This window comes from Ixodes scapularis, unplaced genomic scaffold, assembly GCF_016920785.2.
Source record: "Ixodes scapularis isolate PalLabHiFi unplaced genomic scaffold, ASM1692078v2 PGA_scaffold12__126_contigs__length_90152505, whole genome shotgun sequence".
NCBI classification, from domain to species: Eukaryota; Metazoa; Arthropoda; class Arachnida; order Ixodida; family Ixodidae; genus Ixodes; species Ixodes scapularis.
In genome coordinates, this window is record NW_024609838.1 from 4,479,712 (window position 1) to 4,504,820 (window position 25,109).

Here is a 25,109-nt window from a genome sequence, read left to right on the forward strand (position 1 = left end):
TCGATCTCCAAGCAGCACACAGCGAGGGGAAGGGATATAAGCATAGAGTAATACAGAAGACGTAAAGAGAGGACACTATAAAGCCGAATCGTGGCCCAGATAGTGCGTTTAATGCTTTCCGCTAGCGTGGCGCTTTTCTGTAATTTGCTTAAAGTTAATTAAAACTCTTTCAGTGAGGAGAATTTATTTTTTAAATTTTTATGCTTTATAATTATTTAAAGTACTTAAAAATACTTTTAAATAGTTTTAATTTAATACTTCACAAAAACCACGTGATGAATAGCGTCTGGTTGAAGTTGAAGACGACAAAGATGCAGTTGAAGACGACAACGCATGCGTAGAATTTCGGGGGAAAAAAATCTGCGAGACGTGGCATCGAATTTAGATATTTAACAACGTTCCCAAGCAGCATATATATCCTATGGACTTCCACGGGACACCCAGGAGATCCATGAAACTTGTGGGGGCGTCGTGAGAAGAATAGGACGGCCGGGAAAGGCGCGAGTGGGGGCCAGCCGGGGGCAAGCGCGAGAAAAGGAAAAGAACGTGAGGCACGAGGAGAACGCCAGGATCCGAGATCTGGAGAGGGCCGTCGTATTTTCCCGTCACTCCGCTGCTTCAGGACCGGCGGCCAGTGGCCAGTGAGGACAGCCAGGCCGCCTCCCGGGCACGAGAACAAGAGAGGCACCCGGCAACCGGAGAAAAAAAAAAATTAAAGCAAGCTACGTTTACTTCCAAACTTGCCGTTGTGTGATATCTTGGGGAGCGAACGGAGCTAGCGCAGCCTAACCGGGCGGAACTAACCTATTGAGCGGCCTACAAACTTTAGGACACCCCGAGGATGTACGGAGGACCATGTGTGCTGCAAGGGCTTGCTACTAAAAAAAACAGCGTCAACATTAAAAGAAAAAAAAAAAAAAGAAGAAAAGCGCGGCTCTGGGAACCGAGGAGCTTTCGAGAGCCTAGCGAGGAGGTAGGCGAGGACGAAGGAGAAGGAGAAGGGTACCAGAGAACCGGACCAGAAATGCCCAAACTGAAACCGAAACTAACTTGACCGGAACCAGAACCGCTAAAAGCGCCAGCTGTCACGGGTCTATCTGGGCCGCTGGGACCGTATGGCAAAGTCCGCTCTTTACCATGAGTATATTATTTTATGACATAAGTACGAAACAATCGTACGGCAAACAGATCAAGGAACGTCCTCGTTGTCGTCGTCTGCTTCACACGCCCGAGAAGCGAAGGAACGGGAAAAGCTGGGTAGGAGGCGGCACCTAGTTTCCGCGATCGCCTTCGGTTCCATTGGCTGGCGGTTTCCACGACCACTCACCCCATGGCGCTGCGTGTCCATCAGCGAGCGTCCAAGGTCACCACGCGCGCTGACCGGCGACGAAAAGTACGCAGCAGACGAAAGAGGGAGCGCACGAGCGGCTTGTACGCTTTCGCATTCACAACTCATAAGAAGTGCTTAGATGTACCTCGAGCTTCTTTTTTTTTTTTTTGGTTTTTACTTTATTAAAAATATACGCGACTCTGTAGCACAATATTGCTTGGGTAGCCTCTGACACCACACTCAATTGACTAACAAGAAAACAAAACAAAAAAAAAACCTTTGAGGGTGTCAGTGTCTCTTTCAAGCGTTGAAGTTTCGCGTAATCGACACGTCATGAGCCGAAAACTGCGCAAATATTCACATTAAGACGATATAAGTGAACTGAATTTGCGCGACTATTAGCACAAAGTGTATTGTGTAAGAATAAAAAATGTACATATAGGAAACATTTTATACATAAACTGCAAAGACAAATGAGGTGTGACCTTTTTATTTTATTCAAACAAAACAAAGTAACATCCCACTACAATTTTTAAAAACAGCAACATGAACAACAAACGGCATACACCCTGAAATTGTGATCCTTCATTTTTTTATTCTTGTGACCTACAGTTAAATAAAAATGTTGGCAAACGAGAATAAAAGTGAGTCAACTGGAATTGCACAGGGGTACAAAAACGAAGTCCAGCAAAAACAAAAAGCAGAGACCGTTCTTGGATTCACTGAACCGCATGCAGAAAAAAAACTAACTGAAAATCCGACTAAAATTTTGAGAAGACAAAGGTATTTACTGTACGTACACATCACACATGTGCTTTCATCAGACGCATTGTTACGGCTACTATACGAAAAATATCCACACGGCGCACTCCGTTGTCTGCTCGCTGCCCCTATCGGAAGATGGGCCATACATTCATCGCTAACCCGGTCGTTCGCGAACACAGGGAGTGAATTGCGCCTTGAAATTTTAGGGGGTAAAATGCACCACCTCAACGCACGTTCCGTGAAAGCTTGAGCCGTTTGAGCTTTCTATGCGCAGGCGCCGATTTTTCTGGCTTGTCTCACAGCCAAAATTACTCGAACGCTCAGTTGGGAAACTCACTTTTGACACCCGGACCGCTCGCGTCCACCAAGACCAAACTAAATGCGCTAACTGCGCCACCTTTTAGCGACTAGTCAAAACACGAAATGGCGACGCGTGATGGCGCCACACCGATACATGCAGGCGTGCATTTCCCGGTGTGGCCGCTGCGGAAGAAATAGCGGCGTTGCGATCGCCATTAGTTCGGTTCTCGAGTACGGATCGAAGCCACTTTTTCAAAGCAGGCTCCATGGCAGTCTCCCAGTTGAGTTCTAGTAACGTAGTTCACAGGCCAAGATTACAGTGGTAAGATCCACTGTCTCTTCTTCTTTCTCTTCCTAGATTCCAATTTTCGGTTAGTTCTTCACACATGATCCAAACAGACAAAAGGAAATGTACCTCTGTTTGAATTTCTGTACGTGCTTGACTCGCCGTTATTGAGTGCGTACCTTCATAAGTGCTCGGGAATAGTCCCTTTTGAAAAATTCATCAAGCAACACTGATGGTCGCCATTATGGGCACGAAGCGCGTGATTGGATCTGAGTTCTTGCAGAACGCTGACGCAGCTAGCCCTCGCGCGCAGAGTGCGCGATAAAGCAACGGCGGACAGACGACGGCGCGAACTTTTCAAAAGTCCGCGCCATCGTGAAAAAAAGATTCACGGCATCCAAATTCGTCCCTATGGAGTCGGACGAATAACAAAACAATGGGAAATAGTAACGCGGTGGGGGACGGCGTTTGAGCATGTCCATTGAACATTTTGAATGGCCTTTCTGTAGGACAAGGCGCATACGACGCCGCTAGTCTGCGGCTGACAGTGCAATGGGAGCTATGCAATCGCCGGACCAATCAGACACCTCCCTTTCATCGCCTGCCCCGCCCTCAGCGCGTGGGTACGAGCGGGAGCGCCGTGATCACGTGGCAAAAGATAAGCCTACGCGATTGGTCCAACGAGCACGTAGCCTCCACCGCACTGTCAGCCTTTGCTAATGAGGAGTTGGTGGCGAAGATATCGAGTTTAGGGGAAGCTCCTCCCAGCTCTTTCCCCCTGAGCAGGGCGAACACTGGAGAGGAGGTCGCCTCCTCGCCGGCATTCGCTCTGCTAAAGTAGAAAGAGGGTAGGAGGGAGCTTCCCTAGAACTCTGCATTCCGCATACCTACTTCCAGCGCCACCCGGTTGCAGCAACCTTGCGACAACACGCGAAGCGTCGACTATGGTGGGCTAGAACGGGAACTTAGACGGTCCCACGGACGAGAGCGACTCCGTGGCAGCGTAACCGGTACGCTGAAAGCAGCGCCACCTTGCACTCCAGGGCTAGAAAAGAAGAAATGGAAAAAAAAGAAAGAAAGAAGGGCAGATTGAACATTGAATTCCAGTCTGTAGAGGTACTCTTCAGCAACATACCGGACGCGACCCCTTATACAAAGTGTTTTAATTTATTCAAACCAAACTATTATTAAACAAAAAAAAAAAAAAAAAAAACGCGAGTGTAAATACGGTTAGAACACAAAGGGCTAATCCTCACGATGAATTAATTTTTGAGTAAATAGGAAAAATAAACACATTGAATGTCACCGACTTTTAGAACGACTCCAAGTGCGGCGGTGCACCAAAGTTACCGCTCGTCATGCAGCAGGAGCAAGGCTAGCGGTGCGATCACGCGCGCACAGCCCCCAGCTAGCCTTGCGCGTGGTGCACCAGTGGTAACTTGAGCGCGCCACTTTGGTCAAAGTCTTAAAAAAAAAAAAGGTAAATGATTTAGCGTTTTTCGATGACGCTCAGTAAGTTTCTAATTGGAACCATATATGTCTATTTTCACTCATTAAAAAAAAGTGAATGAAAAAATTTTTGTTAATTATTCGACTCACAGTGACGATTAGCCCCCTATATTATGTACCCCTGGTCGTATAACCCACCTATACAAACCGCATTAGTGTGCCTTTCATTGTTTTTTTTTTTTTTTTTTTTTTTTTTGTAATAGATCTGTTTAAACTAAATTAAACACACTGTATTTTGTAGTCATGAGCGAATAGTGGATTTTGAGTTCGAAGCGAATTCGAAGTGAATAGCGGTTTTGGCCGAATATTTTCGAGCCTAATATCGTCGTATAGTTCTTCGAACCTTTCGCTACTGTTGCACCATGGTTAAACGAAAACCCAGCTAAACTCGTGAAGGTTGAACCCTAAGTTAAACCCTCGGGATGGCAAGTGAATTACGAATGTGACACAAAAGTAAACCTATAGAGATGTCCCGCTACACCTAATTTAGTGGATTTACAAATCTTGCTTTATGCAAACAATCTCACTGCAGTTTCGAATAAAAAAAAAAAAAACTGTTTAATCTTGAAAGTTTTGCTACAATGTATACATATCAACACTCACGAAGTTTCCGTTTCTTTTATATACAACGGGCGCACGCGTGCACCGTCTCTCTTTGAAGGTGTACTTTTCCTTCCAAGTTTTGATCGAGGCAGGTCACCCCGCTAAGTGCGCTTCTCCGCAGTGCACCGGTGCTCGGTAAGAGGCGCACTCAACGGGGCTAACGCGCCGCAGCGATGAACACTTCGCTAAATACGAATATCGCGGTTAATTTCGAAGCAAATATCGAATAGCGTACTATTCCAAACTACTAACATTCGCAAAACACTTTCTTCTATAGATGGCTTGCAGTTGACGTCATTCCGCCCTTTCTGGTGGCCAGAAGCGCTTCGTTAACGCAGCGGAAGCAACCCTCTCACGTTACCTTTCCCTCGATATGCCTGACAAAGTTGCGTGCTCCAGTTCGTTTTTCAACCCTATATCCATAGAATTAATTGTTCTTTGCCGTTTGTGGCGCTGCGGTCAGTTTACAGAGGGTATCATAGGGATAGTGACACATGATGCGTGAAGCCCGGGACTTCTTTCAATTTGTCTGAAGTCTACAGCGCTTGCGGGGAAGCGACCTTGCGGCTGGACATATGTTTCGTTCTGCGCTCGCGAAGTGTAGGTATTTCAGTGAAGTCTTGAGAACAGGAAGATGACCAATTTAGCCAGTGCAGACCAAACCGCCAACCCGTTTTTTTTTTTTTTTTTTTTTTTTGTGTGTGTGTTTTTTTTAGCATGCACCGCACAGTAGTGATACACGACCGCATGCCGGTACGATGCTCATCCGGATCAAAACGGGCAGGGGTGGGGATTTAACTTAGGATCCCTCGGCGCAGCAGAGCGAGCTTTTGCTCCAGGTACTCCGAGCTGGTGTGCGCTAGCTTACTCGGCCATCGAACCCCCATGGAAGCTTCGCGAACCTTCGGATACTGTACGCGTTCCGCTTACGCATGCGCAATTACGTTCTTTCTTTCTAACCAAGCGTTGTTTCAAAGCGGCCGCCTAGGAGCAAAGGACACAACTAAAATTTGGTCTTTTTAGACTTAGGCTAGGTGGCGCAAGCTACCGCCCGTTACAAAGGGTATAGCCACAAACATCCATTCATTCATCCAACCAAGCGCGCGAGATGCACGACGGCGCATGCGGGATGAACCGTCACCTCCCCGTCGTGTCTCCTGCAAACGCGACGGTCGCTTCTCCCGCAATATTTGGAGTCAAGAAATTGAGCCGGTTGCGATACTCCGCTCGGCAATCGGAGCATTACGCAGTTGCTCTAGCCACACCTTCCGACCACACCTCAGCCAGACAGTCGGTCGATGAGGGCCCAGATTCTATTCCACACGTTGGTGTCCCTGTCGATCCGTCGCGTCGTCGTGGTGCGCAGGTTGCCGTTGGGGCGGGTTGGTGCCGCACCCTTGGTCGTGGACGTGCCGGCCGCGTCGCGAGCCCGGTTTCCGTTGGACGAGTCCTCGGACGGTCGGCTCACGCAGGATCCTTCGCGGCAGTACTGGTGGACAGAAGAACCAGTTTGTAACGGGGTAGAGAATAAAGATCGAGATGATTTAAAGGGAGACTCAAATCATGATTTAACTCATGATTGAAATCAAAGCGGTTTTACTGAGGTGATTTAAATCAAACATTTCTGACAGAAATAATACCAAAAATAATTTTATTTACCGCTCGTCTACCTTTCGTTGCTTTTTACGTGAATTTGATTTGTATTTAATTGTAATAATCATCAAGGAAGACAGATTTATGTCGGGCTAAACACGAGCACCAAACAGTGTGGTCTTCTAAGCAAATCGGGAACTTTGGGCTTGCCTTCTTTTTACTTTCCATTTCTATCGCCAATTAAACGGACAGCGACTGGGTATTTATGCTCGCCGAGGTTTTTATTTGAACATGACCTATAAGAGTCCAACTACCCATAGCCCAATTTGCGGGGGAAAAATTGGATCAGTAATTTAGATTAAACCTAAAGAAATAAAATTTAAAAAAAACATTCCTTCTTGAAGAGACCCAATATTATATACATTTGTCTTTTATATTACAGATTAAAAAAAAAAAAAAGCAAAAGAAGCCAGTGGAGAAATCTCGTTGTAGTCTCAACCAGGAAACAAGATCAAGAGGCACAAAACTAAATGAACTATAATTTAAACTATACCATTATAACCATAGTTTACACACGATAAAAGACCGCCGCTGACAAAACGTAGGTAGTTTCGCTGCCTCTCTGTTTTTCTTTCTTGATTGGCTTTTAAATCAAAAATTTCGTTTTTGGTCATGCTAAACCTTATTTATTTATTTTTAATTGGTTTCAACCTGTCACACCGTTTGGTGGTACAGGTAAAGAGACACATTTCTTTTTATTTTTTTATTTATTTATTTTATTTTTTTTTTTTTTTCATTTTAGATCTCATTTACAAATTGTCTAAATTGTCCCGTTTCGTGACGTCAGAAAAATGGTGCGTTTTTATAGAGTCGAGCATTCTTCTCCGGGAAGTGGGAGGCAGAAATTCCCCTGTACATCTTGTTGCGTGATAAAGCAAAGCGCCGGTGCCGATGCCCTTCCAGATCGAAACGGGGAAGTGCGGAGGCTGAGCCGAGGATCCCTTGGGACTCCGACGCGATACACACACGTACTCCCTCACACATTCGACAACCCTTCCCCAGTTTTTTTTTTTTCTTCTTGTTTTTACGTACTTTTATAATATGGTGCATTTACGGCATATATGCGTCGCATGAACCAATTAAAAACAGATGCTAACGAAAGACTGCTTTTATTAAAGGTTCATACCTTTCCGGTGGCACATATGGTGCCATCCAACGCCGGGTGAGCGGAGCTCGCATACGTCCCCTCCAGACACCATAGTTCTCGACACACGTCCTGCACAGAAGATTGGTAACAATATGAACATGCGTGCAGTTATGGTGGCATGGAACGCGTCTACGACTGGTGTGTTCAGCGTCCTCATCGAAAGCGAGTCCCAAAAAGTGGAGTAGCCAGGGGAAGGGGGGGGGGGGGACCTTATGGCTCTACCCCCCCCCCCCCCCCCCCCCCACCCTTCTCCTTTGAAATATCCAGCTGACTCTATAACATACACGTGCAATTTGACCCCCCTCCGTCCTTCGCGCCCGGAGTCATCCCAGCCACCTCAGCCCTCAGCTCCGCTGCCGTGCCACCGCATCGCGGTAAACAACAGCATGGCGCTTAAATGACGTCATGAGGTGGAAATCAGGGGACCGCATTTAATGACGCGGTAAGCACACCAGTCGGATACACGTCCCAGGCAGCATCGCGTCGCAACTCGAAGATGGCGAGTATATGACTCACGTTGAAGGGAGTCTTCTTGCTCGTGTAAGCCTTGTGAGAGGTTCCCAGGGCTAGCCTGCACTGGGCGTCCGCGTCGTAGAGCTGGCCGGGCAGTTCCCCGGAAAAGTCGACTACGGATCCTCCGGAGACGGTCTGGGACTCGAGGCAGGCCGCCGTGGGCTTCCTGCAACACGAGTGTTAGAACGTCTATTTGGTTTCGCTTTGCGCTGCGACACAGAAGAGCGCCATCGTCGCCGTGTGTTTGACGGAAGTAAAAGAGATGCGCAAGCTGGGGGTTTGTAGCTTATCGTCAAAACAAATGCAGTGCACAAAAAAAAAACAAAAAAACAAAAAAAAAAACGCGTGTTTGTTGGTATGCGTGAAAGTTCCGGTGAGCGCGATCGTTTGTAGTGAGGACATCAACCACGCAAAGAGCACGGCTTGCCTTCTCGTTGTCGTCCCCTCCCCTTTCTTGTTTTACGGAAGTTGGGGACCGACAACAACAGCTGAGGTCTTGACGACGGCCAGCGGAGCGTGTGAGTGGCTGTCCAGACCCACGTGATGAGCGCACTTTGTTGGGTGTGGGGTGTGACGTCATACGTGGCGTCATACCTGTCTCAGCCAATCAACATCAATCAGGCGCAAGCCTCCTCTCCAGCGTTCGCACTGCTAAAGTGAAAAGAGTGGAGGGTTTCGCGGGTCGGGGATCGACTGGCGATGACGTCAAGGGCGGGCCTTGACTTCTAGTCGAACCGGCGCAAGGCCGACGACTCACTCGAGGAAATCGTCCAGGTAGCGTCCGCTGCACCGGGACCACTTGGTCTTGCCCGCCCCGGTCTTGGCGGACATGAGGAACTTGTCCGGGTCGCAGTCGTTGTCCGGCGGGCCGTCGTGGTGCATGCCCAGCGCGTGGCCCAGCTCGTGGGCCACCACCAGGGCGGCCTCCATGCTGCGCGCCTCGCTCAGGGTGCAGCTGTAGCGGCAGCGGCACATGCCGTTCACCCAGGCGAGGCCTAGGACGCGGTTGTTGCGGCCCTTGACCAGGTCCAGGCCCGAGAGCAGGAGGGCGTGGTCCCAGCCGGAGCTTCGCGCCAACCGCTGCCGCATCGAGCACTGCCACGTGCAGAAGTTGTCCAGGTAGCGGTCGATGTCTCGGTTCGCCGTCGACGGAGCTGTCTGCGTCATAATTGTGTCGCAGTATGTTAATTATGTTTTGTTTTTACAGATTTGTCTAAAAATGCAATGAAAACAAACATGCCAAGCAGGCGGACGTAAGAAATGGCAAAACGTAACACGAATTAGCAGGATAATTAATTAAAATTTACGATCTTTTTTTTTTAATTAGTGAAAATGAATGTATACGGTGTCTCAAGCGGAGCTTCCGCAGTAAAACAAGTCGTAGAGATTGGCCCCTGCACATAAGAAAAGCTTGATGTTGCACCGAATGTGCACTGAGCAGGTTAGTCTTGCAGTGTGGAATCTCAAAACGCAGTGTTGAACAACTCAGGTTGTCGTACACAAGTTGCCGCAGTTTTTGTTGCTGAAAGCTGTCGTACCAAGGCAACATTTTCGTTGTCATCCGTTTCGGAAAGGGAGAAAGCTAAAAAAATACACCCTGCACGCACGCACAGAAAAAAAAAAAAAAAGTTTCATCCCAAAACGGTTGCCCACGAAGAAAAGCAAATCAGAAAAAGAGACAAGCTAAAAAAAAAAAAACATTCTGCACGCGTGCAAAAAAAAAAAAAAAAAAAAAAAATCTTTCTAGCGCGTTTTTACAAGGCGGAAGCGAAGGACCCTCGTCTTCAACGAACGCATCGTGAGAGTTCATCGTAAATGGTTTTTGCTATACCGAATGACTTACTATATCGAGCTTATCGTAGCATTTCCTGCTGTTCGTTATAAGTAGGGTTCGGAGTTTTCGGTTTAAACCGATAAAAACCGATAAAAGTACGCCGAATCCATTTTCGGAAATTCGGTTTTAACCGAAAAAGGTCAGTTTGTAGGTTCGGCGTGTTCATTTAAACCGATAAAAACCGATAAAACTACGTCTAATCCGTTTTCTAAAATTCGGTTTTAACCGAAAAAGGTTCGTTTTTTAGGGCCGCGTCGAGATGGGTGGGGGAGGGGGGGGGGGAGAGAAAAAGGGCTTTGCAAGGTTCGACATTGTGTGACGTCTTCGTGATTGCCCTCTTCCAAGGTTCAACATGCAACAAAAGAGGTCTTGGATTGGCCTTCGCGGTACATCTGTGTTCTTTCTGTGATCGGGCTTAGTGGGTCAAGTTCCCGGTTCTAAAAAGAAAGTTCGGATGTGAGCTAGTATAAGGATTTTCGTTTCATGTACTTCAGACGACCTCGAAGAAAACCGTTGTTAAAAACATAACTACTATGGATTTTTTTTTTTTTGTTATTCCGCTGGGTGCTGTACTGTCATCACCTCAGAGGTCACGTCGTTAGAAGGGGAAGAAAAAAAAGCGTGCTGAAGATTATGCCCGCGAATTCCGAGATTTTGAGGTGTGTCCAGACGGAAGTTGTAGTTGAGGACGACGTATGTATATGGGCCGTTGTTCTTTGAGTAATCACAAATATCACAGCTACAAGGATAATCTGATCCGGTGTCCGATGGTCTTTCTTTTATATTCACCGAAAAAAAACGGTAAACCTTTTTGGGAATAAATATACACCGAAAAAAACCGAAAATTGAATTTTAAAATAAACACCGAAAAAAGTACGCCGAATTTTGAAAAAATAAAAACCGAAAACGCCGAACCCTAGTTATAAGCGAGTTTGACTGTGCTGCTATTGCCACGATGTGACAGGTTTGTCGAACAATAACGGGAGCAACAAGTTGCCCGACTGTTGGACAACATGTTGTCTAACTGTTGTGTTGCTGTTTTTGTCATGTTGCCTCAGTGTGACAGGGCCTCCAGCGATCAGGGAAACACTCCAACACAAGTTGCTGCTGTTTTCGTTGCCGAAAGCTGTCGTACCGAGGCAACATTTTCGCTGTCGTCCATGTTCTGCTACTGTTGTTGCGATGTGACAGGGTTGTCAGAGAACACGGGGAGCGAGCAACAAGTTTCCCGACTGTTGGACAACATGTTGTGTTGCTGTTGCCGTCGTGTTGCCTCAGCTCGCGCCCATTGGCTGAGTGCAACACCTGGCACCGGCGCGCTGTAAACTTGTGGCGCCATATACCCGATAAGTGCAGCGAGCAAAGAACAGGGTACGTCGTCTGCTCGCAGGGCCTATGGGAAGATGGCACCACAAGTTAATAGCGTCGGTAATTCGGTCTACGAACGGGTCTAATGAGAACTTCGACAATTATTGTGCTTTCATTTCTCTACAGAGATACGCCTTTACATTTTACACTGTAAAACTGACCTGCTCGAACTGAGCAGATCAGTTTGAGTTTTAGCCTTTTATGTGCAGGCACCGATTCTTGCAGCTCGTTTTACAGCGGAAGTCCGCTTGTAAAAAATAACACAAAAAATATTCATTTTCTTTTTTGTTAGGCGATTTAATGTGGTGTTAGAAGACTACCAATCAATGTCTTTCTACAGCATCACATATATTTTTAATAAAAAAAAACAACAAAAAAACACGTAATTGCTCAAAACTGAAATTTAAACTGGACAGGGAGGAAGAAGAGAGGAGGAGAGAGTGGCCGGAAGTCACGTGGCTACATCCAACTGCGTTTTCTTTCTTTTTTTTTTTTTCTTTTTCTTTCAGCTTGGTGGTCGGGAGTGTCATCAGAATCAATCCCAATTGTTTTGATCGGCAAACAATTTTTCTTTCGAAGCAAGACAGATTCGCAACAGTTCTGAAGTAGAGGTGCGACACCCGTCGTTCGCCGCCATCGCATAGTCCACCTCGTTCAGCTGTCCAGACCGCGACTTCCGTAATACGACACCATATTGTTCAGCTAATTAGTTTTTCTTTTTATTATAGATTCTCTGGCATAAGCCGTGGCTGATTTTTTGTCCCAGTAAATACTTTTTCCTCATCCTTCCTACCATAAGGATTTTTTTAGACTTCCCCCAATCACGCCATGGCAGCTAAAAAAAGTAGCCCCCCCCCCCCCCCCCCCCCACGCACACACACGCACACATATACACATACCTTTCCCCTGGGTCTCTCCGGGCAACCCTATGGCCACTCCTAAGTCCTAACCCGACACGTTTTTTTTTTTTTTTTGCTATTAATTGATAAAGAAAAATGTCCTTCTCTTTCCCGCCTTTCCGCTCGCGTACCCCTGCGCACATGCCGAATAAGTTTTTTTCGAAAACGTCGTTGTATGTACCTGCGCATCAAGCAGCTCGACACGAACCACGTCCAGCTTGATCGGCCTCTCAAGCGACCTGTACGCCAACACCAGCTGCACCTAGAAAGAAAGCGGCCGGAAATACGAGAATCATTCAGTGTGATATATATGCAGGGTGTTTCTGCAAAAACCTTTAAAAGATCACTAATAATATGCTGCTCAAAATGAAAAAAAAAAAAATGCGGGAACAATTTATTATTTTTGGCGGACGTCAAAAATCGCCAAAACAAACTAACTAGCAATATGATTACCTAAGATTTACTAACTGATTTTTTTTCAATTATTGAAAATGAATATATGGTTCCAGTGAGAAACTTGCTAAGCATAATCGAAAATTGCCAAATCAGCTCTCCTTAAAAACACACTAACTAGCAAACCTGAGATTTACTAACTGATTTTTTTTCCAATTATTGAAAATTAATATACGGTTCCGGTAAGAAACTTGCTAAGCATAATCGAAAATTGCCAAATCAGCTCTCCTTAAAAAGATGTGAGGTAGGGGCAGCATTTTACGGCGTTCTAAAACAAAACAAAACAAAAAAAAACGATCAGTTTTAACGCGTTTCCAGGTTTGGGTTTCTCATCGGAGCGCATCTTTGCGCCCGCGGTCCTGCTCCCTGGTGGTCGCGGCGCGAAGCAACCCCCTCGCCCCCACAAGTTGGCTTCACTCGCCCACCGGGGCCGCGGGCGCAGACGTGGGCTCCGATAAGAAACCGAAACCTAAAAACGCGTCCAAATTTCGCGTTTTTCTTTTTCTAGAATGCCATAAAATGCTGTTCTTGCCTTATATATTTGTAAAAATTAATTGATTTAGACGTTTTCGATGATGCTTGGCATTGATTGTAATGCGATTAAATGCAAAGGTGCGAGCGAGCTGGACAAGAAGACGAAAATAATTCCTGGAGAAGGGGAACAAGAGGGACAAAGGACAAAAACAGCTAGGTGACTGGTGCGCGACCGAAAAAATCCGCCTGGTCCAGGAATCGAACCCGGAACCTCTCCATCTCCAGTGGAGCGCTCTACCACGTTACATTGTCGAAGTTTGGAAGGCTCGATCGAATGTCCCGGAGTGGTTGCCAACAATGGAAAAGCCGTTACAAGTAATTTTTGTTAACCCTGCCACGTCAGTCGGTAAGCGATTGACGGCATTTTACAGTACTGTATTTTTTGGTTGCACTACGTCAATGGCGGCAATAAAGAACTGAGCTAACCAGGGGTGAGACGTCAGTAGAGTATGTGACAAGTTAGTGGCGCACCCCTCCAGTCGGCCCGTCTGCGGCCGCCAGGCTCGGCGGGCAACATTGTTCACCGCACTAATAAACGCCGTTGAACGTACGCCGCTCCGGTCAGTCATCGTCCACCCTCACAACCAGGAGCTGTGTGTCGTCTCTCCTCGGCGGGTGCTTCGGCCCCCTTCGTCCACGTTCGAGAAAGATCGTGACACTGGCGACGAGGATGGGATTCGAACCCACGCGAGTTATATCAGCTGCCACCAGTCTAACACCAACAAGGGTGAAGCTTGCAATTTAAGGTTATGGAAATGGAGATGTCCCGGGTTCGATATCCGAACCAAGCGGATATTTTCGGTCGCGCACCAGTCACCTATAGCATGTATTTGGAGATTTCTGTTTATCCTTTGTCCCTCTTGTTCCCCTTCTCCGGGGATTATTTTCCTCATTCTTGGTAAGTTTCTCACTGGAATAATATAAATATATTCACTAATGAAAAATATATGAGGAAACTTCAGTTTCCTTTTCTTTCGCTGTTTACAAACGAGCCCGGCTTTGCCCACACTAGGTGTGAGCAAAGGTGGGGCGCGAAAGCCAGATTCGTGGAAGGTGAAGCATTTGCGCATGCTTCGTGCCAATAGCATAGGGAACCGCGCGTTGGTCTTTAGCTTCAACAAAGGAAAAAAATAAAGAAAATAACCTCGCGTCCAATAAGGTTTCACACTGTAGCAGACACCTGCTACCGGTTTCATGGCACCTATATAAACAGCGATCTCGGTCACTGACGCGACATAATGTTGTCGATATGGAACAGCAATGTACGTATAACCACACATCGTATTCGATGCTGCGCAGCAGCACGAATAAGAATAAACTGTTCTAAATATGATGACATTCTAAGTAGTAAACAATATTTTTTTTTCTTCGTGTTCATCGAGTAACTATCGCATTCTTGGCGCCCAACGTGGGGTTCGCCGTTACGCGTCTTACGCCGGTTCTCAACATGTCGTAGCCCGTGCGAATAAGTCGTCTGCAACGTGGTCCTCTAAAGGCCCGTTCACACACTCGCGTTTGTTTAGGACCATGTTCTTGTCATAGCTATTACGGCGAGAGAAAGCACTAAATACACTGGCACTCAGGTGCCATCTATGAGCTGACCCTGGAACTTCATTTCAATAGAGCGAAGGTTTGGTGGTATTTGTTGTCTATAGGCTCTTATACCATTGTCAAAAAATTTCCAAACCCCCCCCCCCCCCCCCCCCAAGAAAAAAAAAGATGCGCGAAAACCTAATTCGGAAATGTAAAATAAAAAAACACTAAAAATGAAAAAAAATCATAAAAACTTACAAAATAAATATTCATAGACATTGCTAAGTTTTTACCTTTTAAACGCGCGCGCCAAAAATGGGTACATATGTGTGTAGGCGTTGTAACAATGGGTACATACTAAGCGTTGTAAATGAAGATGGGGGGGGGGGGGGGGGTGCAGAGGGGCCAATAGTGGATGCGCACCGGGCGCATTGGGCACATAAACTCACTACATGTACACGCCAAGGGCGGCGTTCTCATTAGAGAGTTTTAGCAGATCGTTTTTTTCGCCCCGATAGCGATACCTCCTCTCCCCTCCGACGGCCTTGGGCATACATCGTATCGTTATCGGGTATCGTTATCGGGGCGAAAGAAAAAAAAAAACGATCTGCTATATCCTCCCCGTTCATCTCTTTAGCGCGCCTCAGCGAGCGCCAACCCCTCAGCCCCTCCTTTCCACTTTTCTCCCTCACGCGTCATTTTGCATCGCGGAGGAGAACACCGACATTGGCTCATTGGCTTGCACTGGCGTTTTTTGGCGCTCGCGTTTGAAAGCAGTACATAAATTTTAAAAAAAGTTTAGCGCTGTAAATTTTTTTTTTAACCAAAAAATTTTTTTTTTCTTTTTTTGCAGAAAAGAATTTATTCGGCACTGATGGGACCTAAGAATACTCTTCTCTACTCGTCTGCGGTGTACTGGCGTGGATGGCCACGTTTGGGTACTGCCGAGGTTGCGGCCGCCAACGACATAGATGCCTCAGGCGCCGCCATGTTCCTCGGCGCCAAGAGGAGCAGAGGCGGCCGCAGCCCCCACCCGCCCTCCCGCAACGCCTGACACGAGAGTGGCGGCCGAGCGCGCGCCATCCACAGCGCCATGGAGAGGGCCTCTCTGTGGGGCGGCGTTCCTTGGAACTATGACGCGCAGCAGCCAATGGGAATTTATCGCCCAGTTCGCTGCTACAGACCACAGGCTTCATCGGGACAGGGGAATTTAGGTGCCGTTTGGCGCGGCTTCAAAAGCTGCATACGAACCTAACGACGAAGTTGCGGGGATCGCATTGTTGGCATGGTCAACGAGGCACTCCAGTGGAATTTTGCGATCGAGCTTTGTGATCCCCGCGTTAAGACAATATTTAGGTGCGGTTCATAAAAGAAGACATGAACAGCGCGTGAGCATTCGTAGGGCGACCAGGTCAAGTTAGTCACGCCACGGTGCCCATGAACCACGCGATCATTATAGGAAGTATTCACTGGACGCCGTATTTGCGGGTGCTGTTTAGAGCGCATGCTCAGAACGAGCTCACATCAATAGGCTGCTAAGACCGGCACTCTCGATGGTGCGGAATGCACGTTGCAAAAAGAACTGTGGAAGCTCGCCATCAGCACGCGCCCAGAATTCGCGCACACAGATATCGCCGCCAGTGAATACTCCCAGTACTTAGTTGAACGCTGGAGCTGGTCACGAGCCGGTCGAGAGTCAATGTGACCAGCGTCTGACATCTCATGATAACGTCGCTTTCATCGCTGCTGCGATCAGTGTCGAAGACTCCGACGAAGCGGGTCAAGCCGTAGAATTCGCCGTCTTGAAATCGCGTGCTCGAAACGTGGAAGGTAAACGTGGAAGCTGAAGCGTGAGACGCAGAGAGTGCCGAGGGCCAAGAGTTGGACCCAAGTCCGCGAGTGCGTGCAAGAGAACGCCGCGCGTTGGGCGGGTGACGACACCGACCCGACAAACGCGGCAGCATTTTCGAATGGGGCGGATTCGTGGGTCCCGCGTATAAATCTAGTTATCTACAAAACTATCGTGCCATTTTCAAAACAAATTTAGCAGGACTGTAGGAATATACAATGTATGTTTATCTCGTATGCTTTGTTTTTGGCGTGTCCAACCCCCAAAATATTGTTTTAATTTTTTTTGCCAGGCAATTTATTATGGTGTCAGAAGACTACCCAATCAATATTTTGCTTTATTGTCACATATATTTTTAATAAAGTCAAAAAGTGCAACTGCTCGAAACCGAAACTGGACTGGGAAGGAGAAAGGTACCGAAAGTCGCGTTGCTGTGCATTTTTTTTTTTATGCCAGCATATTTGCAGTTTTTTAGAAGCCACAAAAAATGGGTATCATATTTTTGTCCATCTCTAGTATTGAGTGTGTGCCTTCGATGATCCACGACTTTGATTACCTTTGGCGGTTGTGTCTAAACCATAGAAGACGGCACGTGACTACGGAGAAGAGAGTGAGCGCGACTCAAGCCGGCCAGTTCTCGATCGGCAGTTTTTGGGGCGGAAAGAAAACTAATTTCGAGCCGCAAGTTGTGTTCTGGGTAGTTGCGTCCTCATAGTATGTCATGTGCAAACAAAAACCTTGGCGGGCAGAAATACCCTGTCAGCGTCCATTTATAAAACGACATCTCGAATGGACGGCCGTATTTTTGGAAAAAAAGAGGTCGAGATTGAACGAGGCCGACGAGGCGCGTTACGTCAAGATTTCTCGTTTCCTCCCCTCTTCGCTTCGCCCCCTCAAGGCGGCGAGGCGGAGAAGACGCGGGGCCGTTCCCTCTCCTTCTCGAAAAACATGACGTAAGCATATCTGTTAAATGCGCCTCCTTTTCTTGAAAAATACGGTCATCCGTTCGAGAAATCGCAGTATGAGTGATGTTTTGGTGTTTGTAGCATCCTGTTGCACGCCTTAAGAAGTTCCGGACAGTTTCGTACCTGACCCAAGATGGCCAGGACTCGCGTTTGCAGTGCCGCTTTGGATGGCACGGACTTTCGCAGCGCATTGTCCAGGAACACGGCCAACTCGATGGTGCGCTCCTCGGGAACAGCCCTCTTCCGCCGACGGCCGGGACCTCCGGGCCAGACTTGCATGCGGGGCGAAGACATATTGCTCCGCCAGAGGGCGTGCTCGGGCTGGCCGCCATCTTGGTCCGGGTGGCACCCAAGAGAGTGGGAAAGGAAGTTATGCAACAACGTGCAAGCGCTGGAAACTGCATGTTTACAAGTCCGGCTTTAGGGCGCTGCCATCTGGCTCGCTGGGGTGCGCTTGGACGCGTCCTAATCCGATTACGAAGCCTTGCTAAGGCGTCATAATCGGATTATGGCCGCGCCCAAGCGCACCCCACTGGGCAAGATGGCGGCGCCCTGAGACCGGATTTACAAACGTGTATACAGATATAATCAAAATAAAACAAAATGATAAATATTTAGCTGATAGGAAAAGCGGCAAGGCATATATACGGTCTCGGCATATCACGATCTATTGTCTCTGCAAACAATTTAGTGTTTATTTTCATCTCAAATACAAAGTGCGCATTGCGGAACGCGCAGCATACGCCCAAATCGAGAGCTAGCGGTCAGAATCAAAGTTGAAAGAGTGCCGTTACCTGACGCAAGAGCTATAAACAATTCTGCTAAATTTTTCATAAACAAAAATGGCGGCCGAGGATGCCCACTGAATACTTGGAGGTAAGTGGCGTCGGCTACAGGAAACGAGCACCGGTTTTAGAGCGCAGCTCTTAGGGGCCCGTTCCCGGCTTGAGCGGCGTCGCCGTCGCCGTCGCCGTCGCCGTCGGCGTAACCAAGGTCATCCCAAGGTCACGTGACCCCACAGGTCACGTGACCCCTCCAGGTCACGTGACCCCTCCCAAGGTCAAGGTCACGTGACCCCACGTGACTCACAAGGTCACGTGACCCCTCGAGGTCACGTGACCCTCGAGGTCACGTGACCCCTCCCAAGGTCATCTCAAGGTCACGTGACCCCGAGACCCCACGTGACCCTTTGAAGGTCACGTGACCCCCAAGTCACGTGACCCCTCTGAGGTCACGTGACCCCCGAGGTCACGTGGTCTCCTCCCCAAGGTCACGTGACCCCCAAGGTCACGTGACCCCTCCCAAGGTCATCTCAAGGTCACGTGACCCCAAGGTGACCCCCACGTGACCCCTCTGAGGTCACGTGACCCCCCGAGGTCACGTGACCCCCCCTCCCCGAAGTCACGTGACACCCCCCCCCCCCGAGGTCACGTGACCGCCCCCCCGGAGCATATTAAAGAATGAGGGGAGGAGGAGGGGTCTACCCTCCCCTCAGTACCCTCCACTCCTCCTCCTCAAGAGCTGCGCTCCAATTCGGCGTTACAGGGATTTGTAAACGGCTTTCACTTTTTTTTCATTAAATTTTTCTTTGAAAATCGCTAAAAAATATATTGATTCGGATAAGGGCAAGCTGTGAAACTTTGAAATCTGGTCCGAACTGAGCGTCCGGTGATGAGTGGATTATTTTTAATATAGAAAAACAAAAACAACGGACTTTCTTTTTTCACGAACACCTGGCGCAGAGCACGACAGTACTACGAAGAAGCGACCGCTAATGTTTTGTTTCTTGAAATTGCCAGCTTTCATCACTACGGCGTACACCAAAACTTTTACAACCTTACATGTGTAAATTAACTTATCTCGGGGCTAACGGGCAACTAACTCCCTTAGGGCGCTAGTTCTGGCAATCATAACGACCGTTCGGGGCCTAAGGATATTTTTTTCGAGCAACACGTTTAGAGGCAGCAGGCACCGCTTCTCACACGCACATAAAAGGCAAATAGAAACGCAATAAAACAACGCACGCAAAAAAATTGCGACCTTCATTATACTCTTTCACCGCCTTATAAACCACCATGCAGAGTTTAAAAACACTCATTCACAATCAAAGGCAACCGCCTGTGAATGCCCAGTTGCACGGCGCCACCGTTTCGACCCAGTGACGACAGAAACACGAGTTAATTGCTGCTTACCGGTGCTTACTTTTAATTCGAACAGATTTATTTAAAAAAAGAAAATCAGTAATAGATACACTAAATGCGGTTCAAATGCAGGCGTGTTATACGCCCAAGGGGACATCATATTAACCGGTAATCTTCACGATAAATCGAAGAATCAACAAAAACTTCTTTATTATACTTTGAATTAGCGAAACTAAACGTATAGTTTCAATTGAAAACTTGCTGAGCATCATCGAAAACCACTAAATTAGTCAATTCTAAAGCAACTTGATGCCCGACTGCTGCACGAGTGCACTTTTGCGTTTCCCACGAGCTTTAAATTTTACCAATTTAGTGGCTTTCAAAAATGCTCAGCAAGTTTCTAATTGAAACCATACGTTTATTTTCACTGACTAAAAATATGACCAAAAAATTTATTTAATTTCTCACCCGCCAAACTCAAGAAACACCTAGCGAAGCTGCTAGCAGTTTGCACTTTTTTTTTTAAATAATTTTTTCCATTAAAAAAAAGTATTACTCAGTATAAGCAAAACACGGAGGTGGAGGCTGGTAAAGCAAGTAAAAAAGAGTGAAGTCTAGAGAACTCAGATCGGCGGCCGACGCTTCACTGGCTGGTTCAGGCACTGGTTTTGCTTACGACCAAGTGCTTGGGATCTCTTAGAACATGAAAACACATTCGCACGCTGGCACCATCCCAGGAACTGCACTTCATCAAAATGGTTTTGCTGTATTTGAGAGCTCGAATTGACGTAATATATATATAGGAGACGGTCGTTTACACCATTGTCAAAATTTTTGTTTTGTTTTTAACTTTGAAAAAAGAAAAAAAAAACAAGAAAGATGCGCGAAAAAAAAAAAAAGAAATATTCGCGGAAATGCTAAATGCAGTGATATAATTGGTCTGAATAATTTTGGAGCAGCTTTAGGAGCAGAGCAAAGCCAATTTCGGAGCAGCCAAAAGAGCTTTTAAAGCCATAAGCGCGCACTTCTCCTTCATTCGTATCACTTCAAATATTACGTTAAGATCCATCTGTCGGCCTGTCCAACTAAAAGGCTATGTCTACTTTGCCTTTTTGTTGGCATCGATTGCACAGCAGGAGCGGTTCCCCCAGACAAAGAACTTCGGTTGGTTGATAGCATGTAAGCACCAAACACGGGAACAAGAAGGTGACTGGTAAAGGACAGCACAAACTGTCGTGAATGGTTATTTTATCCACGGAATCTCACTGAACTAATGTTAGAACACAATAATATTGAGCACCTAAATGTATGTTTTCTTCGGGTTCTATACTAAGTTGAAATAAAATCGCAATCCTTAACTCAGGTGAAAAAAGAAGCGTACAAAACAAACATAAAGAAGAGTACATATAAATATTCTTTCAATAACGAAATTTTCCTCGCTAAATCTCGAATTGGAAAAAGATGCCGCCAGGATACCGTAGTCTATCGCATACACAAGCCAAAGTTTTGTTTAGAAATCGCGCCACGTCTCGCTCTGGAGGTCTGCTTTCCTCTTAGTGCGGGTGTGCTGCGGCAAAGCGACACACAACGTCGAGATGCCTACTCCGCGGCATTCGCTTTACTGCAGTACACCAGTGTGTAGTGAAAAGCGCCCTCAAGGAAACTAACGAACCCGCCAGAACAGACCACAAACATGAGAATTCAGCTCAGTGGGACATCTGTGCTTCATATTAAATGAAGCTACGAGTTCAAGGAGATAGCCTGGCACACGACGTTCGCACGCGACGTTCGAGGCACGAATGTTTCGATAAGAACGTATGCGTAATGTAAGAAAACGTAAGGAAGCGGTGCTGTGTGAACCAACCTTTACTGCGAAACTTTCGAGTACCGTCAGTGTTCGACGCGAAATGAAATCGAATAGTAGACGTTGTGTGAGGCGATCATCGAACGTTTTGAAAACCCGCACAGAGCATGTACTAAAGATCCGGTCGGGGGGGCCCGAGTTATTTATTTTCCGTATTAGTGTACTAGCGGAAATGAAGTTTTGACGTAACGTTGGCGCTAATTCCTCATCGTTTGGTACAATGTAGTAGTATGGCGCAAATGGCACAGCACTCACATGCAACATCACTGCAAGTGTTCCACCGCTACGTGAAAGATGGCGCCAGTGTGTTTTCTCTATCTCTCTCTTTCTCTCTCAAGAGTGTGAACGAGACTGTCTCCTAGCCCAGAAGGAACTAAAGTCCAGTTCACACACTTGCGTTTGACTACGACTGACTGACACAAGACCGACTTTTAAGCCTCGTGTGATGTCTCACAATTGACTGCGCAGCTAGCAATGCGGCGACCGATCGTAAGCCGTCACAAGAAGCTTAAAACAAGTTTTTTTAGCCTCTCCGGTTGTAAGTATAGTCGCAAGTATATGTGAACCCCTCTTCGGTCTCTTAGCGATGCGTTGATCGCCGACCTGAGGCCTCCAGAAGACTCCTCGTTTTCATACACCGACTCGGCGAGTCCATAATGCAGATGTTGCACCGTAGATGTCAAGCGTGTCCACGTACCAAGACTTCCAGAAGGTGCCACGCTGAGGACCTGCCCGTCTCCGGTGACGAGAAGCGCGTGGACGCTTCCGTCTCCCCCTGGACACGCTGTGACCACAGCTCGGCCCCTTCTGGCACGGCGTCCTCCGACGCTCTGCACGGCGGGCTCGAGCACGGGCCCCTGAAAGCTGCACTCTCTGGGCAAGACCGGCACGTTGGATAGGCTCTTGTCCGGTCGTAGATGCACGTAGTACAGGCGTTCCTTGGTCCGTACGGAGAGCAGAGGGTACTCGAGGAACACCCGAACTTTCTCTTGAGACGCGTCGTTCTCCCGAGGAGCACCGTTCACCTGTCGGCACGCGCAATGAAAACGGCGTGTAGCTGGTGGCGTTTACGAGAGGCTTGGGCAGTCGGAATAGACCGATCTCACCAGCTAGTTTGAGTACGCCACCGCTGCCGCCATGCATCGTGGGAGCTGTAGTCTTTCTGCACGCGCGACAACCCCGCTGGAGGTCTGCGCGAGCAGAGCAGGAGGGTGCATGAGCTGTCTCGTGAACTGGCGTCTGCCTCCTCTGAACTACAGTTATGGCGGCGTCACGCATGCGTGGAACGCTTGGTGAGATCGGTCTCTTCCGTCTCGCCACAAGCATACCTTGTAAAAGCACTCCTCAAAAGTGAACATATCTTAAAGAATATCACCCAAAAAGCAAATCTCATAGAGATATTCTACTAAAAGCTCCTAGAGAACATCGCATAAAATCAAGTCTCCTAAAGCAGATTTTTGAACATCGCAATGGCTTCCGCTGTCAACCGCAGCGCGCTTTGTGTGGTCATATGAGCATGATGACCAGCATAGTCGTGCAGAATTCTTCCATGAGCTAATGGGCAATATTGCGGACCATTTAAGTTGCACATGGTTGAAAAAAAAACGAGACTGCGGGTAAACGACACAACACTAAAAGGTCTCTAAAAAGTTGTGTCGTTTACCCGCAATGTATACACCAGCTCGTTTGCGCCTTTACGTTTTGTTCATTTAAGTTCTTCCCGGGGAAATGAATGCATTTTTGCGGAAACAATTACATTTTAATCTATTTGGACTATATGAATTTGTCGCAATTGTAATTCTCGGAATATTATTATTATTATTTTTTTTTACATCTTGAGCAGAAATCAGAGATATTACAAAAATTGTTTATAGGACCAAATAAATAATAAAAAATAAAAAAAAAAGATGTCGGGCTTATGATTGACGAAAAATATACATTCCGGAGATTTTCAATACTATTGTATTTTTTCCGTATATAATTATTATAGGGAATATAAATAAGTTGCAGTTGCTTGACTAAAATTGATCTTTTTTTTTTTTTCTTTTTTTTAGAATGATTGGTTGAGGAACGAGTGTTCCGCATGCCAGTTAACAAAGTTCGTACGTATACCAACAATGCGTTCTCGTTGACTGAGTTACCCCTCATTCACACTGGAAGCGGATCCGCGTTCGCGAAGCGGTTGCGAACGCGGTTGTATAAAGATCCAGTGCATTTGCACGCGCATTTGATGTCATCAAATGCGCGTGCAATTGTACTGAATCCTTATACAACCGCGTTCGCAACCGCTTTGCGAACGCGGATCCGCTTCCAGTGTGAATGAGCCCTTACTCCCACATTGTGGTGCCTGCAACGCGTCTGTGTGTTTACCGCGCCCAAAAAAGTGGTCCATTGATTTCCGCCTTATGACTTCATAGAAGTGTAGTGCTGTTGCCAGCCGCGATCCTGGCGGCGTACGCCTGTTCTGCTGTAGGTCGCTTTCCACTGTGACAGTTCACGGTAGCTACAGCAGCCGGAAGTTGGGACGCCGTGACGACAACGACACTCGCGTTCGCTCGTGCTTTTCGCCAGCGTTTCTGCGGCCAACCGCCAGGATCGTGACAGGCAACAGCATGACACTCCGGCTTCTGTGACGTCATTTGTTGCCCCTTCGGGACCACTTTTGATGTATGGGCAGCATAGGACGCTAAACACACACGTCGGAGACGCGATCCAGGCACCATACCCACATGCTGAACCCAGTAAAGAAAACATGAATTCAGTACAATCTTCGAAGTCTCCCAGAAACGAGCATCGGGGTCCGGCCCCCGCGTGAACTCCGTACACCCCAGCCGGAGCACGCGAACGCTCTTTCAGGGCCCATGTAAGATGCATACCCTGAGAAGCCGGGAGGTGTCCAAAGATCCGTCGGTGCAGGACCAGTGCATTGTCGGTGCAGGTTCGGTGCAAGTTCAGTGCGAGTTCAGTGCAGATGAGTGCAGTCCCGAGCAGGCGGGATGGTGAATGTATGAAGGCTGGCGACATGCATGCACACACACAAGAAAGATGAACACTTCTACACTACTCAGCCTGATTCCCTCCCTCCCCTCTGTTCACATGTCGAATGGGAAGTGCCACACTTCACTTATCTCTTAAATGCCATTGAGTCTCAGAGGCCTTCACTGAGTCCATAAAAGGGCTTAACCTTTCTTTTAGAACATGCACAGCATGCATCCGTGCCGCAAAGCCATTCCACTATTTGTTTCTGCGCGCTGCCTGTTCAAAGGGACATAGAAACCATTCTGAGCATGCGCGAAAATCTATCTTCTGTGGAATGAAAAATGCCAGGCATGCGTCCACAGTCGAGTGACTCAGCATTTTTCGCTTTGGTGATGTGCGCTGGAAAGGTGTACAGAATAAGAACCTACAGGTCAGGCGACAGAGCACAACGACACCTAAGTATAAATCCAAAGTTGTTGCCGCACTGTTTCGCTTACCGCTACGGCGGCTGCAGCCGTCCCAACGCAGCAGCACGAGCAGACGAACGCCAGAAACAGAACCGATGCGTTCTCGGCGACGACCAT

The 25,109-nt window shown here is 47.4% G+C and overlaps 1 protein-coding gene across 1 annotated transcript; it reads right to left on the reverse strand.

The window, feature by feature from the left end:
- Window positions 1–1,806: 1,806 nt before the first annotated feature.
- On the reverse strand, window positions 1,807–25,109 carry LOC8024494 (A disintegrin and metalloproteinase with thrombospondin motifs adt-2-like). The gene is made up of 9 exons (XM_040205559.2): window positions 25,023–25,109; window positions 22,244–22,571; window positions 17,665–17,873; window positions 12,389–12,469; window positions 8,864–9,264; window positions 8,110–8,272; window positions 7,573–7,662; window positions 6,059–6,282; window positions 1,807–3,726 (listed from the first exon to the last, which is right to left on the reverse strand). Exons 1-8 carry the CDS (start codon window positions 25,107–25,109, stop codon window positions 6,073–6,075), a joined length of 1,569 nt encoding a protein of 522 aa, XP_040061493.1. The 3' UTR covers window positions 1,807–3,726; window positions 6,059–6,072.